This window comes from Orcinus orca, chromosome 4 (genome assembly GCF_937001465.1).
Source record: "Orcinus orca chromosome 4, mOrcOrc1.1, whole genome shotgun sequence".
Lineage (NCBI taxonomy): Eukaryota > Metazoa > Chordata > Mammalia > Artiodactyla > Delphinidae > Orcinus > Orcinus orca.
In genome coordinates, this window is record NC_064562.1 from 28,476,297 (window position 1) to 28,491,723 (window position 15,427).

Genomic DNA, 15,427 nt, shown 5'->3' on the forward strand with positions numbered 1-15,427 from the left:
AAGGACTAAAATACTCATAGTTGGGAAGAATAAAAGAGAAATTGGGAAGACAAAATTATTCATATAAAATGAAGGGAGGGATTGAGGTTAAGCGAGTTTAGGGATAAATGGAGCTGATAATAGTTTCAGTGAAACCAGCTGCAGACTGGAGTTCTGATATGAAAAAAAAAATCATGCAATTTAAGAGCCGGCAGAGAATTTAGAGATAAGAAATGTTGGGCCAGAACGAGATTATATGGCAGAGGAGGAAGGCAAAGCCCAAAGATTTCTGACAGGGCTAGAGCTGGAAGCCAGAATTTCTAACTTCCCTGCAGTATATTACATCCTTCCCTCTTCTGAAACTTTAGTGGGTGAACTGTTTACATGCATGTCATTCTTATGTGAAGCATCATTACATGACTGGTAACTCAGCCATCTTGAGCATGTCTTCCTAATTCACTTTATACCTCAGCTATTGCAAATTGTCTTATTTCCTAATGAATTTGTTATTAAATGTTCAAAATCACCTCAACCTTATTTACTGTAACACATCAGCATCAGCATCAATAGTGTTCTTTTTTCCCCAAAAGACACATATGGTATCATTTTCTTCATGCCGCATACCGTATCTTAGTTGGGTCATCGTTTCCATCAACACAGGATAATTGTGACCACATGACATACTTTAAAATGAAGAACTAACCTCAGTTCTTAAGATTTCACACATTACATCATTAAATAGGCAGCATGCTTTCAAATATGCCTTTGGCTTTTGCTTTTTTCTACTTATTACCACCTTCCTGATAAGTTCTTTGGGGCTACTACCTAAATCTACATGTGGAAATCATTACCAGTTTGTTTTTTGTTTTGTTTTGTTCTGCTTTGTTTTCGCCTGCATGTTTCTTTTAAATAAGCACTAGCATGTACTACCATAGAGAGTGCTGATTAAAATAAACAGTAACATTTTTTCAATAGGTTTTGGGTCTTATTGTGTGTCCAGGTCAGAGCACTTATTTTCTATAATTAACTGTCTTTTCTCCATCCAGGAAAAGCCGGGTTCATTCTTTCCAGTGTAACTCTTCTCTCCATTATGAATTAAATCCTAAAATACTGACACACACATTTGGCACTAACCTATACAATTTTGATACTAAGTGTTTCTAACTTTTCTTTTCGAAAAACATTTAATTCTTCTCCATCCAATGATCCTTTGGTTTTAGGCATACCAAAAAAGTAGAAGTCATAAATCCCTTGATTCTAGATTGGCATCCTTACAGCAGCTTTATCAGAGACATTTCTTTTCATTCCCAGCCTTCAGGTGACTGAGATTCTTGGGGATAATAAGCCCATATCTTGGGTGAACCATCTTTCCTCTAATGAAATAACCTTCCTGGGTTTGGAACTTGGTTTTAGAAAGTATTTTTTCGGGACTTCCCTGGTGGTGCAGAGGTTAAGAATCTGCCTGCCAATGCAGGGAACACGGATTCAAGCCCTGGTCCGGGAAGATCCCACATGCCGCGGAGCAACTAAGCCCGTGCGCCACAACTACTGAGCCTGTGCTCTAGAGCCGGCGAGCCACAGCTACTGAGCCCGCTCGCCTAGAGCCCGTGCTCCGCAACAAGAGAAGCCACTGCAATGAGAAGCTTGCGCACCACAACAAAGAGTAGCCCCCGCTCGCCACAACTAAAGAAAGCCCATGCGCAGCAACAAAGACCCAACGCAGCCAAAAATAAATAATAAATACATTTTTTAAAAAGTTGAAGTATTTTTCCTCTTTTTTTTTCCTCTCCTTCACCTGGTTGTTATTAACATCTATGTATTTCAGATTCTAGAAAGTTAAGACCTCAGCCAACACCGAAACACTGAATATTCAATGGTGAAATAGATGAATAGTGGGTAGTAGCAACAACCTCAAGTTTTCTAATCTAAGTGCAGAGTAGCTGGAGCAGTTCCTCAAAACCCATCTCTTACAGGAACTAACATTCACAGCCTGCGATGGGTCAGGCCCTGTTCTAAGGGCTTTGCCTGGATTAATTCATTTCACACTCCCGTCAACCATATGGCATAGTTTTCATCTCCAGTTTTCATTGAGGCACAGTTCACTTGAGTAAGTCATGTAGGGTACAAGGCCGCCGGGTTCCGGAGCCTTCTTTGGCTGAGTTTCCACAGAATGTTGCTTGCAGCTCCTTTAGGGACCGTCACACCTGTTCAACTTCTGGGTAGCCATTTCCTTGTGAATGGGGCCCTTTGTACCTGTGGGGTCTGCCACCCCCCTGTACCTGGTAACCTGGATGACCGTCCTTCACAATCTCACTGGAAAAAACAGACAGAAAGTAGAGACTGATAACCACAGGCCGTGCAAATAGCTCACACTTCCAGATACTTACTTCTGCTAACTGCTTTCTATGGATTGTCTCTTCTGTCACGCACAGTAACCCTGTGAGGTAGCTGCCATCACCATTTCCATTTTCTAGAGGAGGAAACTGAGAAGCAGCGAGGTTAACCAACATGCCAAGGTCACACGGTGTGAAACATAGCAGAGCTGGGATTCAGTCCAACCCAGGAAGTCGAGCTTCAGGGCCCACGCTCTTTACTACACCAAGCCACTTGCTTTCATTAAAAGGAGTGCTTCTCCATCCCCCCAGGTCACGGAGGGCACCCGGAGTCGAGAACATCTGTGGAGTGTCTGCTCTGCTCTAAGGATGTCATGCTTTCCAAATTCTTGGGCTGGTAGGGAGGCAGGAGGAACCTGTCAAAGGAAGAAGTGTATGGCTAGGGTGGAAGCCACGGGTTTTGTTCTATTTATTTGATTTGATTTCTGTGAAAACTCTGCCTCAATCCGGAAGCAATTAAAGCATAAGGGAAAGGCAAAATTCATTCTCAGTCACGCAAAGTGATTTATTTTATTGTAACCAATTGGAGATTTGCAACAGCCAGAAAACATGTTCTCATGGAAGGCCTGTCCTGGGTATCACAGGCTTTATTACCATCCCAGTCTGTACTGTTGGGAGATGTAGAACATCTTTACTGGTGATTCGACTATGTACCAACGTCTACATCCCAGCCCCTGCCCCAGAAAGAAAGAAAACCTCAGAACCCCACTTTCTGAAGACTGGTACCTGGTCCGTCATGTCCAGCTTCAAGTGACCCAACAATAATCCACGCTGAGGGGAAGAGAACATTTTATTTACTTTGAGGGTTCCAGCTATTACAGACTATATTCATAAATCCCTCATTCCTTCCTGAGATGGGTGGGGTGGGATGAAGGGAAGGAGAAGAAGCCCTCATCCTCACCGGATGGGCTAGAAAGAAAATTAGCACAAAGAAAAATGCACCGCTGGTTCTACTTATCGCATTATGAAGATGCCATGACAATAACAAAGATAATATCCAAGTAATGGCATTAGCATCTGGAACGGATAAAAAGAGGGGGTAAATTCATTTATATTATCCTTTTCTTCATGGCCATGAATAATTGGTACATTTCAGTTTATAATTACAAACTATAGCCGTTCAAAATAACTAACGTCTGTGCAGTGTACATTCAGCTTGTGGATTCTCTCATAAGCATTGTCCCATTCGAGCCTCCCAGCTGGTCATCATACCGTTGTGGCAGGTATGAGAGCCACCCCATTTAACAAATACAGGAATGAGACGTAACAATGGGTAAGTGGCTTACTCCAGGTCACTGTTGCTAACAGATAAATCTTGTATTGGAACCTAAGTCTTACGAAATGACAATCTAAGTTGATTTTAAGGAAAGAACAGCCTTATTTCATAATGCCAAGCTGGTGAGGCCTGGGACATTGGGCCTGGGACATGAGAGTCATGCACACCAGTTAGGGCACCTGCCTTTCTATACTGATGGCTTTAGGCACTATCGGCATGAGAGGCATGCAAACTACGCGGCCCCAAGCCATTATGATTTTTTAGTCATGTCTATATTATATTCTATTTTCTGCTCATCCTGCACTATCTGGCTGTCAACTCGCCATCATTTTTTTACTGATCATGGCATCTCTAGAGCAGAGGTTCTCAAAGCAGAGGTTGGTGGACTAGCAGCATCCGCATCACCTGGGAACTCATTCGAAGTGCAAAGCCACGGGCTTCCCTGGTGGTGCAGTGGTTAAGACTCTGCCTGCAGATGCAGGGGACACGGGTTCAAGCCCTGGTCCGGGAAGATCCCACATGCCGCGGAGCCACTAAGCCCGTGCGCCACAACTACTGGGCCTGCCCTCTAGAACCCACGAGACACAACTACTGAGCCCACGAGCCACAACTACTGAAGCCCGCGTGCCTAGAGCCAGTGCTCCGCAACAAGAGAAGACACCGCGATGAGAAGCCCGCGCACTGCAACGAAGAGTAGCCGCCGCGTGTAGCAGTGAAGACCCAACGCAGTCAAAGAAAATAAAAAAAACAAGTGCAAAGTCTCAGGCCCCACCTCAGACCCACTGAATCAGGAACTCGATGGGGCGGGGGGCGCGGAGCAGTGCGGTTTAATAGGCCCTCCAGATGATGCTGAACCTGCTGAAGCTTGAAAACAAGTGTGCTAAAGCAGTGATTCTCAACCTTGGCTGTACACTGGAATCACCTGGAAGCTTTAAAAACTTCCGGGCTTGTGTCCCAACTCCAGAGATCCTGATTTAATTGGCCTAGGACAGGTTTTTTGTTGTTGTTGTTTTGGGGGTTTTTTGCGGTACGCGGGCCTCTCACTGTTGTGGCCTCTCCCGTTGCGGAGCACAGACTCCGGACGCTCAGGCTCAGCGGCCATGGCTTACGGGCCCAGCCGCTCCGTGGCACGTGGGATCTTCCCGGTCCGGGGCATGAACCCATGTCCGCTGCATCGGCAGGCGGACTGTCAACCACTGAGCCACCAGGGAAGCCCTAGGACAGGGTTTTTAACCTCAGCGCTACTGACATTTTGGGCTAGATAACTGTTCATTAGAGGGCCTGGCCTGTGCATTGCAAGATATTTAACAGCATCCCTGGCCTCTACCTACCAGATGTTAGTAGCCTCCCAGCAATTTGTAATAACGAAAAATGTCTCCAGACGTTGCCAAATGTTCCCTGGGAGACAAAGCACCCCACAATGAAGAGCAGTCATCTAGGGGCATGGCCTGGGCATTGGTATTTTTAAAAGCTCCCTCAATCATTCTAATGTACAGCCAAGGCTGAGAACCATTACTCAGGCGGGTTCGTATTAATGAGTAGCTTTGGATGTGCAATGCACAAATAACAGAACCATTTAAAAAGAACAATAAAAATGGGTGTAAAGTAAAAACAAATCAACCTGCGGGGAAGACTCAGACCGTTCACCCGTAAGTCAAGGACGTGAACTTCAGGGCATAAATTTCACAGCAACCATTTGGCGCCTTACCTTTTTGCTTACTTTCTGGTGGTCAGGTATGTTCCAGAAAGCTGACATAACCAGGTACGTTGTACATACCATCAATAAAAGATCACAACTAAGTAGAAATTGCTTTGTACCAAATATAGCAGTGGCCAGACATCCTGCTTTTGGATCTAGTCATTCTAAAAACAGGGTGCCTATTGGTGGATCATGTGGTACAAGTCCTTAGGTAAATCTGTTTCGACAGGTTAAAAAATGCAGCCTATCAATTTTATGTTGATTTTTCCACAATCCGAATCAGCCACACAAATACAGAATTTCTCCATTCATTTGTGCCATTTAGTAGTGCTTTCGTTTTCAGGTGGAGATCAGGACTTTAATTATGTTTCAGCTGCAGAAAAGTCCCCTCAGAAAAGTCCTAAAGCAAAATCCATGCTCAGCAGATGACCCTCTGCTGCCTAGGTTGCCCTGGGCTGTTCCTCTGTGGTCCACTTGAGAACCCGATTGGACCATAGGACGGGTGTCATCTTCAGGTGCCTGCTCTGTGGCTCTTATCAAGCTGGACGGTCTCAGCACAAAGGGAGGACTCTCCAAGCAAAGTGTTTGGCAGCCCCTCTTTACCGTGGACTTTTCAACAGAACTGTATTCTCCCACCTCCTCCAACAGCTAGTTGAACGGTGCATTGTTTGTTTCAACATAAAGAGTGGAAATACTACTTTCAGATACTTTTAAATGACTTTTAAATAGAAAGTAAATTATAAGATGAATGTGTTTTCTGTGGAAAATTGGTGCTATCAAATTTCAAAATGAGAAAATATTTCCCTGAATTAGTGAGTTGAAATCATTAATTTGTTCAACACCTACTACATACGAGGTACTGTGTGATGCCCTTGGCAGTTATAAATATGAGGGTTACATAAAAGCACAGATCCTCTCATGGCAAAAATAAGCTATGACTGCTCCGAGGTGCCAGATTTACCCTTGAACCAATCCGACTTGTTAGTTTGTCAGAATGGTTTGGTTTTTCTTTCATTGAATTGATATTAGCTTGTTAACAATAATGAAATCAACTAGTTCTTTTACCATGGTCTCTTTATGCTAAGCAGTTCTTTATCTTTTCCTATCCTAGTCTAAGTGGTTTTCCTTAACGTGCTTTTAAAAAATCAAAACATTTTAATTAGGCAATAGAACTGCTTCCCAGAAGTCTGCTCTAGGAAACAAAATCATAAAAGACTGCTGGAAGGTATTATTTCCATAATGTTCTGACTTTAAAAAAACAAACAAACAGGATTTATGTACATAGGGAGTTTTCCAGAAGAAAACACAATTTATAATTAACAGTGGTTGCCTTTGGGCAGGGAATTAAGGGGTCTTGAATAGAAGGGAGACTTAACTTTTCATTATACAAGTTTTTATACAGCTTAACTTTTACCATTTTAAATATTGTATTTTCCATTTTAAACGCTAGTAAATAACTGAAAGGATACATTTCCCATAGTCCTTCATAAGCTCCAAAATGCCTCTTCTAAATAAGAGAAAAATAGGTGAGCTATACTCTATGTCTCTTTGATGTCTTCCTTTTGTATATGTTTTCTTGCTAAGACAGAGTGGGCTGAAAGGAGTCTTTGAATCTAAGATTACTCCAATATTGGTTCCATTAAAGAGGTTAACAAGCAGGTCCTACTTGAGATTGGGTAGTTAAGCAGGGCCTCTTTGAGGAAGCCAGCTTTAACCAGAAAGAGAAGTTGCCTGCAGGTAGGACCCTAATTTCCTGCTGGCAGCATGCGAACAGTTACTATCCATATATCCCTTGAGAATGAAGTGGATATACGTCAGGGATGTCTACACTGTGATTGTACCTAAAATTTTTTTCCAATGATTTCTTTCATTCTCCTTTGTCAGTAATTCCCAAGAAGAATCAATGCTGGCAAAGAAAAAAAAAAACAGAACAACAAAAATAACCAAACACCTATTTGTGTCAAAGAAAGACAATTCTGTGATCTATTTGGTGCTCACCAACTCCATGATATCTTTCTCTTGGGTGCTTCCTTTATACCTAATCCTAATTAAAAGTTTAAGCAAGCATGAAAAAAAAAATATTTCAATTGAGATTGGAAGGGCCTGAAACAATACATGCTCTGTTGTGGGTTCTCCCAGATCATTTTTCTTAGCACTTGTTACTTAGATCTGCACAGGATTTCAGAGTCTCCCTTGTTAAGCCAGAAACATCCTTTTCTTTTCCCTCATTGTTGGATGTGTGAATTGGGAAATCCATCCACGTAGATTTCAGGATCGTCTGTCTCTGGGAATGAACCAACCATAACAATTCAACTGTTCCAAAACTTATCCTATAACAATCCTTACACATTTTAATTACATCTCTCTAGTCTTTAGTGGAGAATTACAGTTCTGGGACAAAATACTAAACTCCCACTGTGTAAAAAGTAATTTTCAGGTTTTCTTTTTAGGGGGTGATTCATCTCAGAAATAATGTTTTATGTGTTTAATTGCATCAGGCATTCATAACTAGCAATCAGCAATGGTATAATTATTTTTTAGCTTCGTGAGAACTGTCAGAGTTTAGGGCAGTATTTCTGTGACGAGCCTACTGCTTGTCTTTGGACAAAGGTATTTATGGAAATTCTGAGAAGACACCAACCAAGACCAGTTAGAGTGAGAGGAAGAAGAGACCAGCAGTAGGGCTGGATTGAAGGAAAAGGTCTTTTAGAAAACTACTCAGAGGAAGGGAAATATGTTTGAAAACCAAAAAGAGAGAACATCAGAAATTAAATCAAACAGGATCTTAGCCATAAAAAATAGAATTATAGATAGCCCTATGTTACTAAACTCACAAAATGCATTAGTTCTGATTTTGTATTTCTCGGGTAATAGTTTCCTATCCTCTTTCCATGGACTCATATGAATGACCACGCCAACCATGAAATTAAACCTTACTCTTTTAGAAATGGTAGAACGAAATTGGAAGGTCAACTTAGAGTTACTATGGCGATAGGTACTCTGCAAAAAAAAGAAGTTTGTCAAGTTAGTACAGTATTATCTCCTATTGAGTGGAGTACGTTTAAATTCTGAGTCACTAAGCAAACATAAGAAAGGACATCAATACCATTTTTACTCTTGAAAAGCCATCATAGATATTCAGCAGAGGCTTCCTCCTTTTAGGTAGCTGAGCTATTATTTAAGGCCATGCTTCTAGTACGGTACCTAATTAGATATCTCTAATTAGATACCAGCAAGTCACAGAGGATTTATGTTCCTGCTACCCACCACAGCCACTAGAGGGTCATCACCCTCTCCCTGGAGCAAAAATTTCAAATTGTCAACATGGAAGAATAGATGTCCCTGCGAATGCTACAAACGGGTCACAGTAACCACATTTTCTTGTATGATAGAGGAAAATCTGAGCCTAAATAAAGATAGGCCACGGGTGTCACACCTGCTGAAGCAGGGCAGCAAGTTAAGCATGGAGGAAAAGGTGAGTTTCAAGTGGCTTTAGCTGTTAACCAGCTGGCAAGGCCAGTACATTCTAAACCACTTCACTTTCCCAGTATTCTCCAGAACATCTTATTCAGAGCTTTGGCCGCTGGTCAGGAGATAATATAATCTCCCAATGCCACTAGCTGAAAATGATTCATTTCACTCATGATTTAGTAAGACTTGATCAGAGATGACTGCCCGCTTCTCAGTTAAGCCGTCATCCAAACCCCCAAATTTTGCTCCTCTTTGAAAATCAGGCGGCACGACTACTTCCTATAAGATCAAAGTCTCATCTCTTGTTATGATATTTATCACTCTCCACATTGTTCAGGATTTAAAAAATTGCTGAGGCTTTAAAATATGGAAAAAAAATGATGATCATAGTCTATTGCTACCACACTAACTGAAAAGCATAGTGAACGATACAATTTAGACGTTTGGAAGCCTAATTAGAAATATAAGTGTCTGCGTATCCTATGATGGCTCTGCCATTTCTTACCATGCTCTTTCCTTTTTTCAGCTGCTGGCTGGGCGCTGGCCTTTTGATCACAATGACTTTGGCGTATTTCTCTGCAAGTTGTTCCCCTTTTTGCAGAAGTCCTCAGTGGGGATCACCGTCCTCAATCTCTGCGCTCTCAGCGTTGACAGGTAACGTGGTTCTTTCCCTTTACTCTGTTGTTGGGTTGAGAAAAGCAGTTTTGTCAGAAAGAAGAGAACTTGAGGAGCCTTGAGAATTGGTGTTCAAGACAGTTGTTCATTAGTTCCCAGCAATGAAAATACTAGCGATCTTGCGCTGCTTTTTAGAATTGCTTTCCACAGTTGTTGATTACCAGCCATCTTTGGTTCAGGCAACTTGTACTGAGAGCATTTCACCAACTATATCCATTTGACATCCTTATGGCAATGAAGGAAAAAGGAACATGTTAGATGGAATGAATGTTGGAAAAGGAAATTCTAGGACATCCACATTCTGTATTTTCAATGGTAGATTTCTCATTAGAAAAAAGAAGATACTGTTCAATTGTGTTTCTAATGCTTGATTAGTTGAACTGAGTGGTGAGTACTCAGAATTATGTTCTAATCTATGCTTTTCTGAATACCTGAAATGCTTCCTAATTTTTAAAAAGAGGACAGCAGAAGCACCCCTTGATCCAACTCTGAAAAAAACCATCAAGTATCTCAGAGTCTTTCCAGAATTCTTCTCAAACATGGATGTCAAGGCGTCAAGAAAGAAGTCCTTCTGAATTCCATGAACTTCTAGAAGGTATTTTCTATACCTTCTAATTTTCATAGCAGGAATTATAAAAAATGAAGTTAGGAACTTTATAACACGTTTTGTGGTGCTTTTTTATATTGAAAATAATCCTTTGCAAATGCTGTTTAATGTCTTATTTAGGTGGTTTACCTACAATTTAGAAGAGGTTTTCATTTTTCCTTTCACACGCTGACAATCACTTTATCAGAGCACCTAAGTCCCATCATAATAGAAATAAAAGTCCCACTTTCTTAAAGAACATTTTAGCGTTTACAGATATTCATTATTTATCATTAACAATTAATTTTCAGGACCAAAAGTGTTATTGTTAAAACATAAAAATACTCATTCCATTGGTAGTAGAAAATTATAGTGGTATCCTTGTTATAAATTTATGGTTATAATAATTGTGAAACACTAAACAAAATGTTTAGTAGTGTTATTAAAAATAAATTTATTGCTGAAATTAAAACAAAAAAATTCCATTAGTAGTTTAAATTGCAGTAATGCTATTGACAAAAATGCTACCACTGCAGTGGTAAACACAAAGATCAGAAATAATTTCATCACCTATTAGTAGGATTCACAGTGATTCCCAGGAAAACCTGAGGTCTACATAGGTTTCTTCTGCATCATATCAGATGTTAAGGGCTGCTGCATAAAAATATTTACATACAACAGATGGCCACTGTATCACTTTCACTTGACAAATAATAGATTATGCTACTTGTGACCATGTCCTAAAAAATTGAGCAAGCATTTATAATCTGGACTTTATTCACTAATGAATTCTCATTCTGTTGTTCCCACTCCTAGCACCCCAATAATATCATTTCGTCTTGTAACTGAAGTATTATATTATGTAAAAATTAAAGTCATTAAATTATATCTATTACATTACTAATACATGAAAAATTTTTCCTACCTGTATTTATCAAGTTGTATATTTAGAGATGTAGCTAGGTATTTTCATTATAATATCCAATTAAAATTTTAAATTATAATATAACTCTAAAACCCATATGGGGAAAAGAAATAAGAAAATGATCATGACAATTTTTAAAAGAATTACGTTTCCTATACACATATTCTTCCTATATGATATTCTTAAATGTTATAAAGCTACAGTTTTAAAACAATGTGGTACACACACATAAACACATTGACAAATCAATGGGAAAAACAGAAACAGGTGTCAGAGTGTACAAGAACATATTATAGGCTGAAATCACTTTAATGGGGAAAGGAAAGATTCATCAATAAACAGTGCTATGTACCATCTGGGGGAAAAACTGTTAAAGTCTTATTTTGTACTATATATCAGTAATAATATTTATAATTATTACCATTTATTGAGTATTAGTATGTACCAGGCCCTGTTAAAAATACTTTCGAGAAATTATTTTATTTAATCCTTATAACAACACCTGTGATGGTGCTATAATTATCCCCATTTTACAGATGAGGAAGCCGAGGTCGAAAGGGCTTAATCAAGGCCAATTGGCTACTAAGTTTTGGAGCCATAATCAAAAGTAGTACGTGTTCTTAACCACTATGCACAAGCATGCAAAAACTCAAACCATAGAGCAATAGAAGAAAATAAACCAATATCTTTTTGATCTCTAGAAAAGGAAGACTTTTTGAACCTAAAGTGGATGGTAGAAAATCTGAATAAAACTATAAATGCATTTCAGGACATAAAATTTTAAAACATGAATATCAAACATTCATAAAATTAAAAAACAAATAAATAAAGCAATAATCCAGGGAAAATATTTGCAGCAAAAGCACATGTTAATATTCTTGGTATTTAAAGAAGCCATACAGATAGTAATTAAAATCTTACTACTTCCATATAAAAAGGGCATGAGTATAAAAATCATCAAAGAAGAAACTAAAATGACTAACATATGAATCATGTTCATATTATCAAAGAAATTCTCATTAAAAAGCATGTTTCTCAAAATCTGGCAGTAGTAGGGAATTGAACAGCCCTTCCAGAAACTAAAGTCCTACAAATGTTTTTGCCTTCTGACCCCGTAATTACAATTTTCACGATCAATTCTATGGAAATGATCCAAAATTTGAACAAAGAAGTCAGGTACAAAGATGTTCCTTACAACAGCAGTCCCCAACCTTTTTGGCACCCGGGACTGGTTTCATGGAAGACAACTTTTCCATGGACTGAGGCGGGGGGGGGGGGGGGGCGGATTTGGTTTCGGGATGATTCAAGCACATTACGTTTATTGTGCATTTTATTTCTATTATTATTACATTATAATATATAATGAAATAATTATACAACTCACCATAATGCAGAATCAGTGGAAGCCCTGGGCTTGTTTTCACTTGCCACTCACTGATAGGGTTTTGATATGAGTCTGCAAGCAATTGATTTATTATGGTCTCTGTGCAGTCAAACCTCTCTGCTAGTGATAATCTGCATTTGCAGCTGCTCCCCAGCGCTAGCATCACCCCCTCAGCTCCACCTCAGATCATCAGGCATTAGATGCTCATAAGGAGTGTGCAACCTAGATCCCTCACATGCACAGTTCACAGCAGGGTTTGCACTCCTATGAGAATCTAATGCCACCGCTGACCTGACAGGAGGCGGAGCTCAGGCAGTAATACGAGCGATGGGGAGCGGCTGTAAATACAGATGAAGCTTTTCTCGCTCACCCGCCACTCACCTCCTGCTGTGCAGCCCTCTTCCTAACTGGCCACGGGCTGGTACCCATCCGTGGCCCAGGGGTTGTGAACCCATGCTTTACAAGATGATTTAAAGAAAAAGTTGAAAGCAGCCTTGTATTAGGGAAATGGATAGGGATGTTAAATGCAATTTATATGTATAAGTATATGAACATAAAATTCCTTGAAAGGAATATGATAAATATTAGTATTAGTTATGTCAAGGGATAGAGTAACAGATGTAACATTCTTCTGCAAGCAGAAAAAAACTTATGAAAGTTTATTTTCTGTGACCCATTCTCCTTATTTACTTCATGCTATTCCCTACATTTTATTTTTCTCATCTGCCCAGCTCATTCCTATGACCTTTATTTTAAATTAACACTAATTTCCTATGACTGGGTAGCTCTAAAACGCAAGCATATGTAGGCCTGTGTGTGTGTGGAGAAATACAGGTACATGCCCAGCTCAGAGTTACTTCCATGCCTACTCTTGCCTTTACAAAAGCACCATCAAATTTGGGAAAACAGCATTTTATTTAAAAAATTAAACTTTGTCCCAAAGTTTAGGTAAAAATAGGATGATAACGAGTTTTAGGAAAGGGCCACTCAGTGTTCTAAGAAAACTGCACCTCCGAGGAAACATCTAACCAAACCCAGACAAGAACAGCCCATGACAAACAAGAATGAAAAACAGGAGAAGGAAGACAAGGAAGATGCTTGGCTCCTATAAATAGTAAAACCTTTTTTAAGGCAGCTGGGTATAATCCTCTGAGAAGAGAGGCACTGATGAAAAGAGAGGCCAAGGAGAGGAAAGAATTTGCTTGGTTTGATAAGAAATATAGGCAACTTTTCATCCCTGCAATATATTTTCTTGTTACAAAAATTAGAGTATATGCTCTGAGTAGTGTTATGTGCCATGGTATAGTGGTCCCTTTTGTAGTTCGTATGAATCTATTTAATAAATTTTTTTCTTGATTGAAAAATACTTTAGGGCACTTATTCCTCAGTGATATACTGTATCATGAATTATCCCTAGATTGAGAAGCATAATTCATAATATAGTTCAACAGAGAGACTTGGCAAGAAGGGTATGAGGTACAGACATGAAGAATCAGGCCTGGCTGCTGTTCTTTAGGAGTTTCCATGGTTGTGAAGACAATGACCTGGGAACCAGGGAGAAAGAAGTGCACAGGGAAGTGTTCAGGCAGTTGGATTCCCCAGCCAGCTAAATCATCAACATCCTCCATTCCTTCTCTAGCTCACCTTGTTCTGCTGCCTCTTTCTCCCTTGGGGGAACCTCAGAGGATGATCTTCCTGAGCTTCAATGTCCCCAGTATAAACCCTACCTTTAGGCAGGGAGAAGGGGGTGGTGGGAGATGATGGGATGGGGAAATGGAGGGATTAGGTCATAGATTCCTGTTTCTGGTGTAGGAATACCTCACCCACACCATGTCCTCCCCTACCTCATGCATGGAGAAAAATTAACTCCGTGTTCAATCACAAGCTCTCAGTTATGTAGCACATGAAATGTTCTTGGTTTGAAAAAAGAAAGAAAGAAAAAAGAATGTCAAGCATTTATTTCATTAAGACTTAACCTCAGTTTTAGATCAACGAGAAGAACTGTTTTAAAATTCCACTTACGCAAAAATCTGCCTGAATCCAGGAGGTTTTTTCTGGGTAATCAACTCACCGTCCTTTGTTCCCTGGGTCCTTTCTTTATTATTTTTACATTTCATTTGGTACTGACTCTCAACTTTGGGACCGGTATGTAGGGAATCTATTTTGACATTTCTATTTCAAAAGCTTTCACACTAGAGAATGAATCATTCACACTTGATTTCTGAAGATAAGATACAATTTGCTTTCAATCTTGATTCGGTTGCATTATATTCTTCTAAAAATAAGAAAATGCCTTTATTTAAAAAAACAAAAACAAAGCAAGGAGTAAAAAGAGGGAAATTGGAACCTGTTATGAATCAATTTGCAACTTGGGAATCCCTGCTTTCATTCTATGAGCTGAATCAAATTACGGCCCAGGAAGAGTTCCCGTGATTTTTTTGGTTTTGTTTTTTAAATATGATGATTATGTCTCATTTCAGAGTTGTTGTTTTTGAGGGAAAATAATGAACATAACTATTCATCCAAGTTTTATACAATTTCTCCGTTACTTCATTGATTACTCAGTGAATACTAATACTTTAGGATCAAAGAAAAAGTCTAGCTTCCTTACCCCAGGCTTTTAATCTGAATAAGGTTACAAGGCATCCCTTGTACCAGAATGGGATGACTTCCCATTGTTCATTTCAACTATGGACTTGTCTTATTAAAGCTTTTCACTAATTCTTCCTCAAATCTATTATTTATTTTTATTTCACATCATTAGTTACTTAAGAATAAGATAAAACAGGAATTTCAGAAAAAGACTGGGGAAATTTAGAAACAAATTTTGACCTCTATCCAAGCTTTAGCAGTGAAATAGTTTTGTCTAATGCTAAAGCAGTATACTTCTAAAATGAATGAATTTTTCCCAACAAAACAAGAATAACCAGCCATTACCAATAGTGCAAATAGGTATTCTTACCCGCCATAAGTGACAAGCTTTACAAGTTACTCTGAGTTTGTTTCAGGGGGAAAAAAAGAAGCGGCAGGTATTGGGAA

At 39.5% G+C, this 15,427-nt stretch overlaps 1 protein-coding gene and 1 long non-coding RNA gene across 4 annotated transcripts in view; one reads left to right on the top strand and one right to left on the bottom strand.

Annotated features, from left to right (window-relative positions):
- The window catches only part of LOC117195987 (uncharacterized), a 287,053-nt gene that overhangs the window by 183,612 nt on the left and 88,014 nt on the right, over positions 1 to 15,427 (bottom strand). The window contains exons 3-4 of the long non-coding RNA XR_004475926.2: positions 9,324 to 9,496; positions 2,367 to 2,728 (exon numbers count right to left, since the gene is read on the bottom strand). This is a non-coding gene — a long non-coding RNA (uncharacterized LOC117195987). The remainder of the gene's footprint in view (positions 1 to 2,366; positions 2,729 to 9,323; positions 9,497 to 15,427) is intronic.
- EDNRA (endothelin receptor type A) overlaps positions 1 to 15,427 on the top strand; it is a 62,746-nt gene that overhangs the window by 25,165 nt on the left and 22,154 nt on the right. For 2 of the 3 annotated variants that reach the window (XM_033402833.2, XM_033402830.2), the window contains exon 3: positions 9,345 to 9,472. In XM_033402833.2, coding sequence (XP_033258724.1) covers positions 9,345 to 9,472 — 128 coding nt within the window. Of the gene's footprint in view, positions 1 to 9,344; positions 9,473 to 9,951; positions 10,089 to 15,427 lie in introns of all 3 variants that reach the window. The other variant, XR_004475925.2, reaches the window with a different exon arrangement.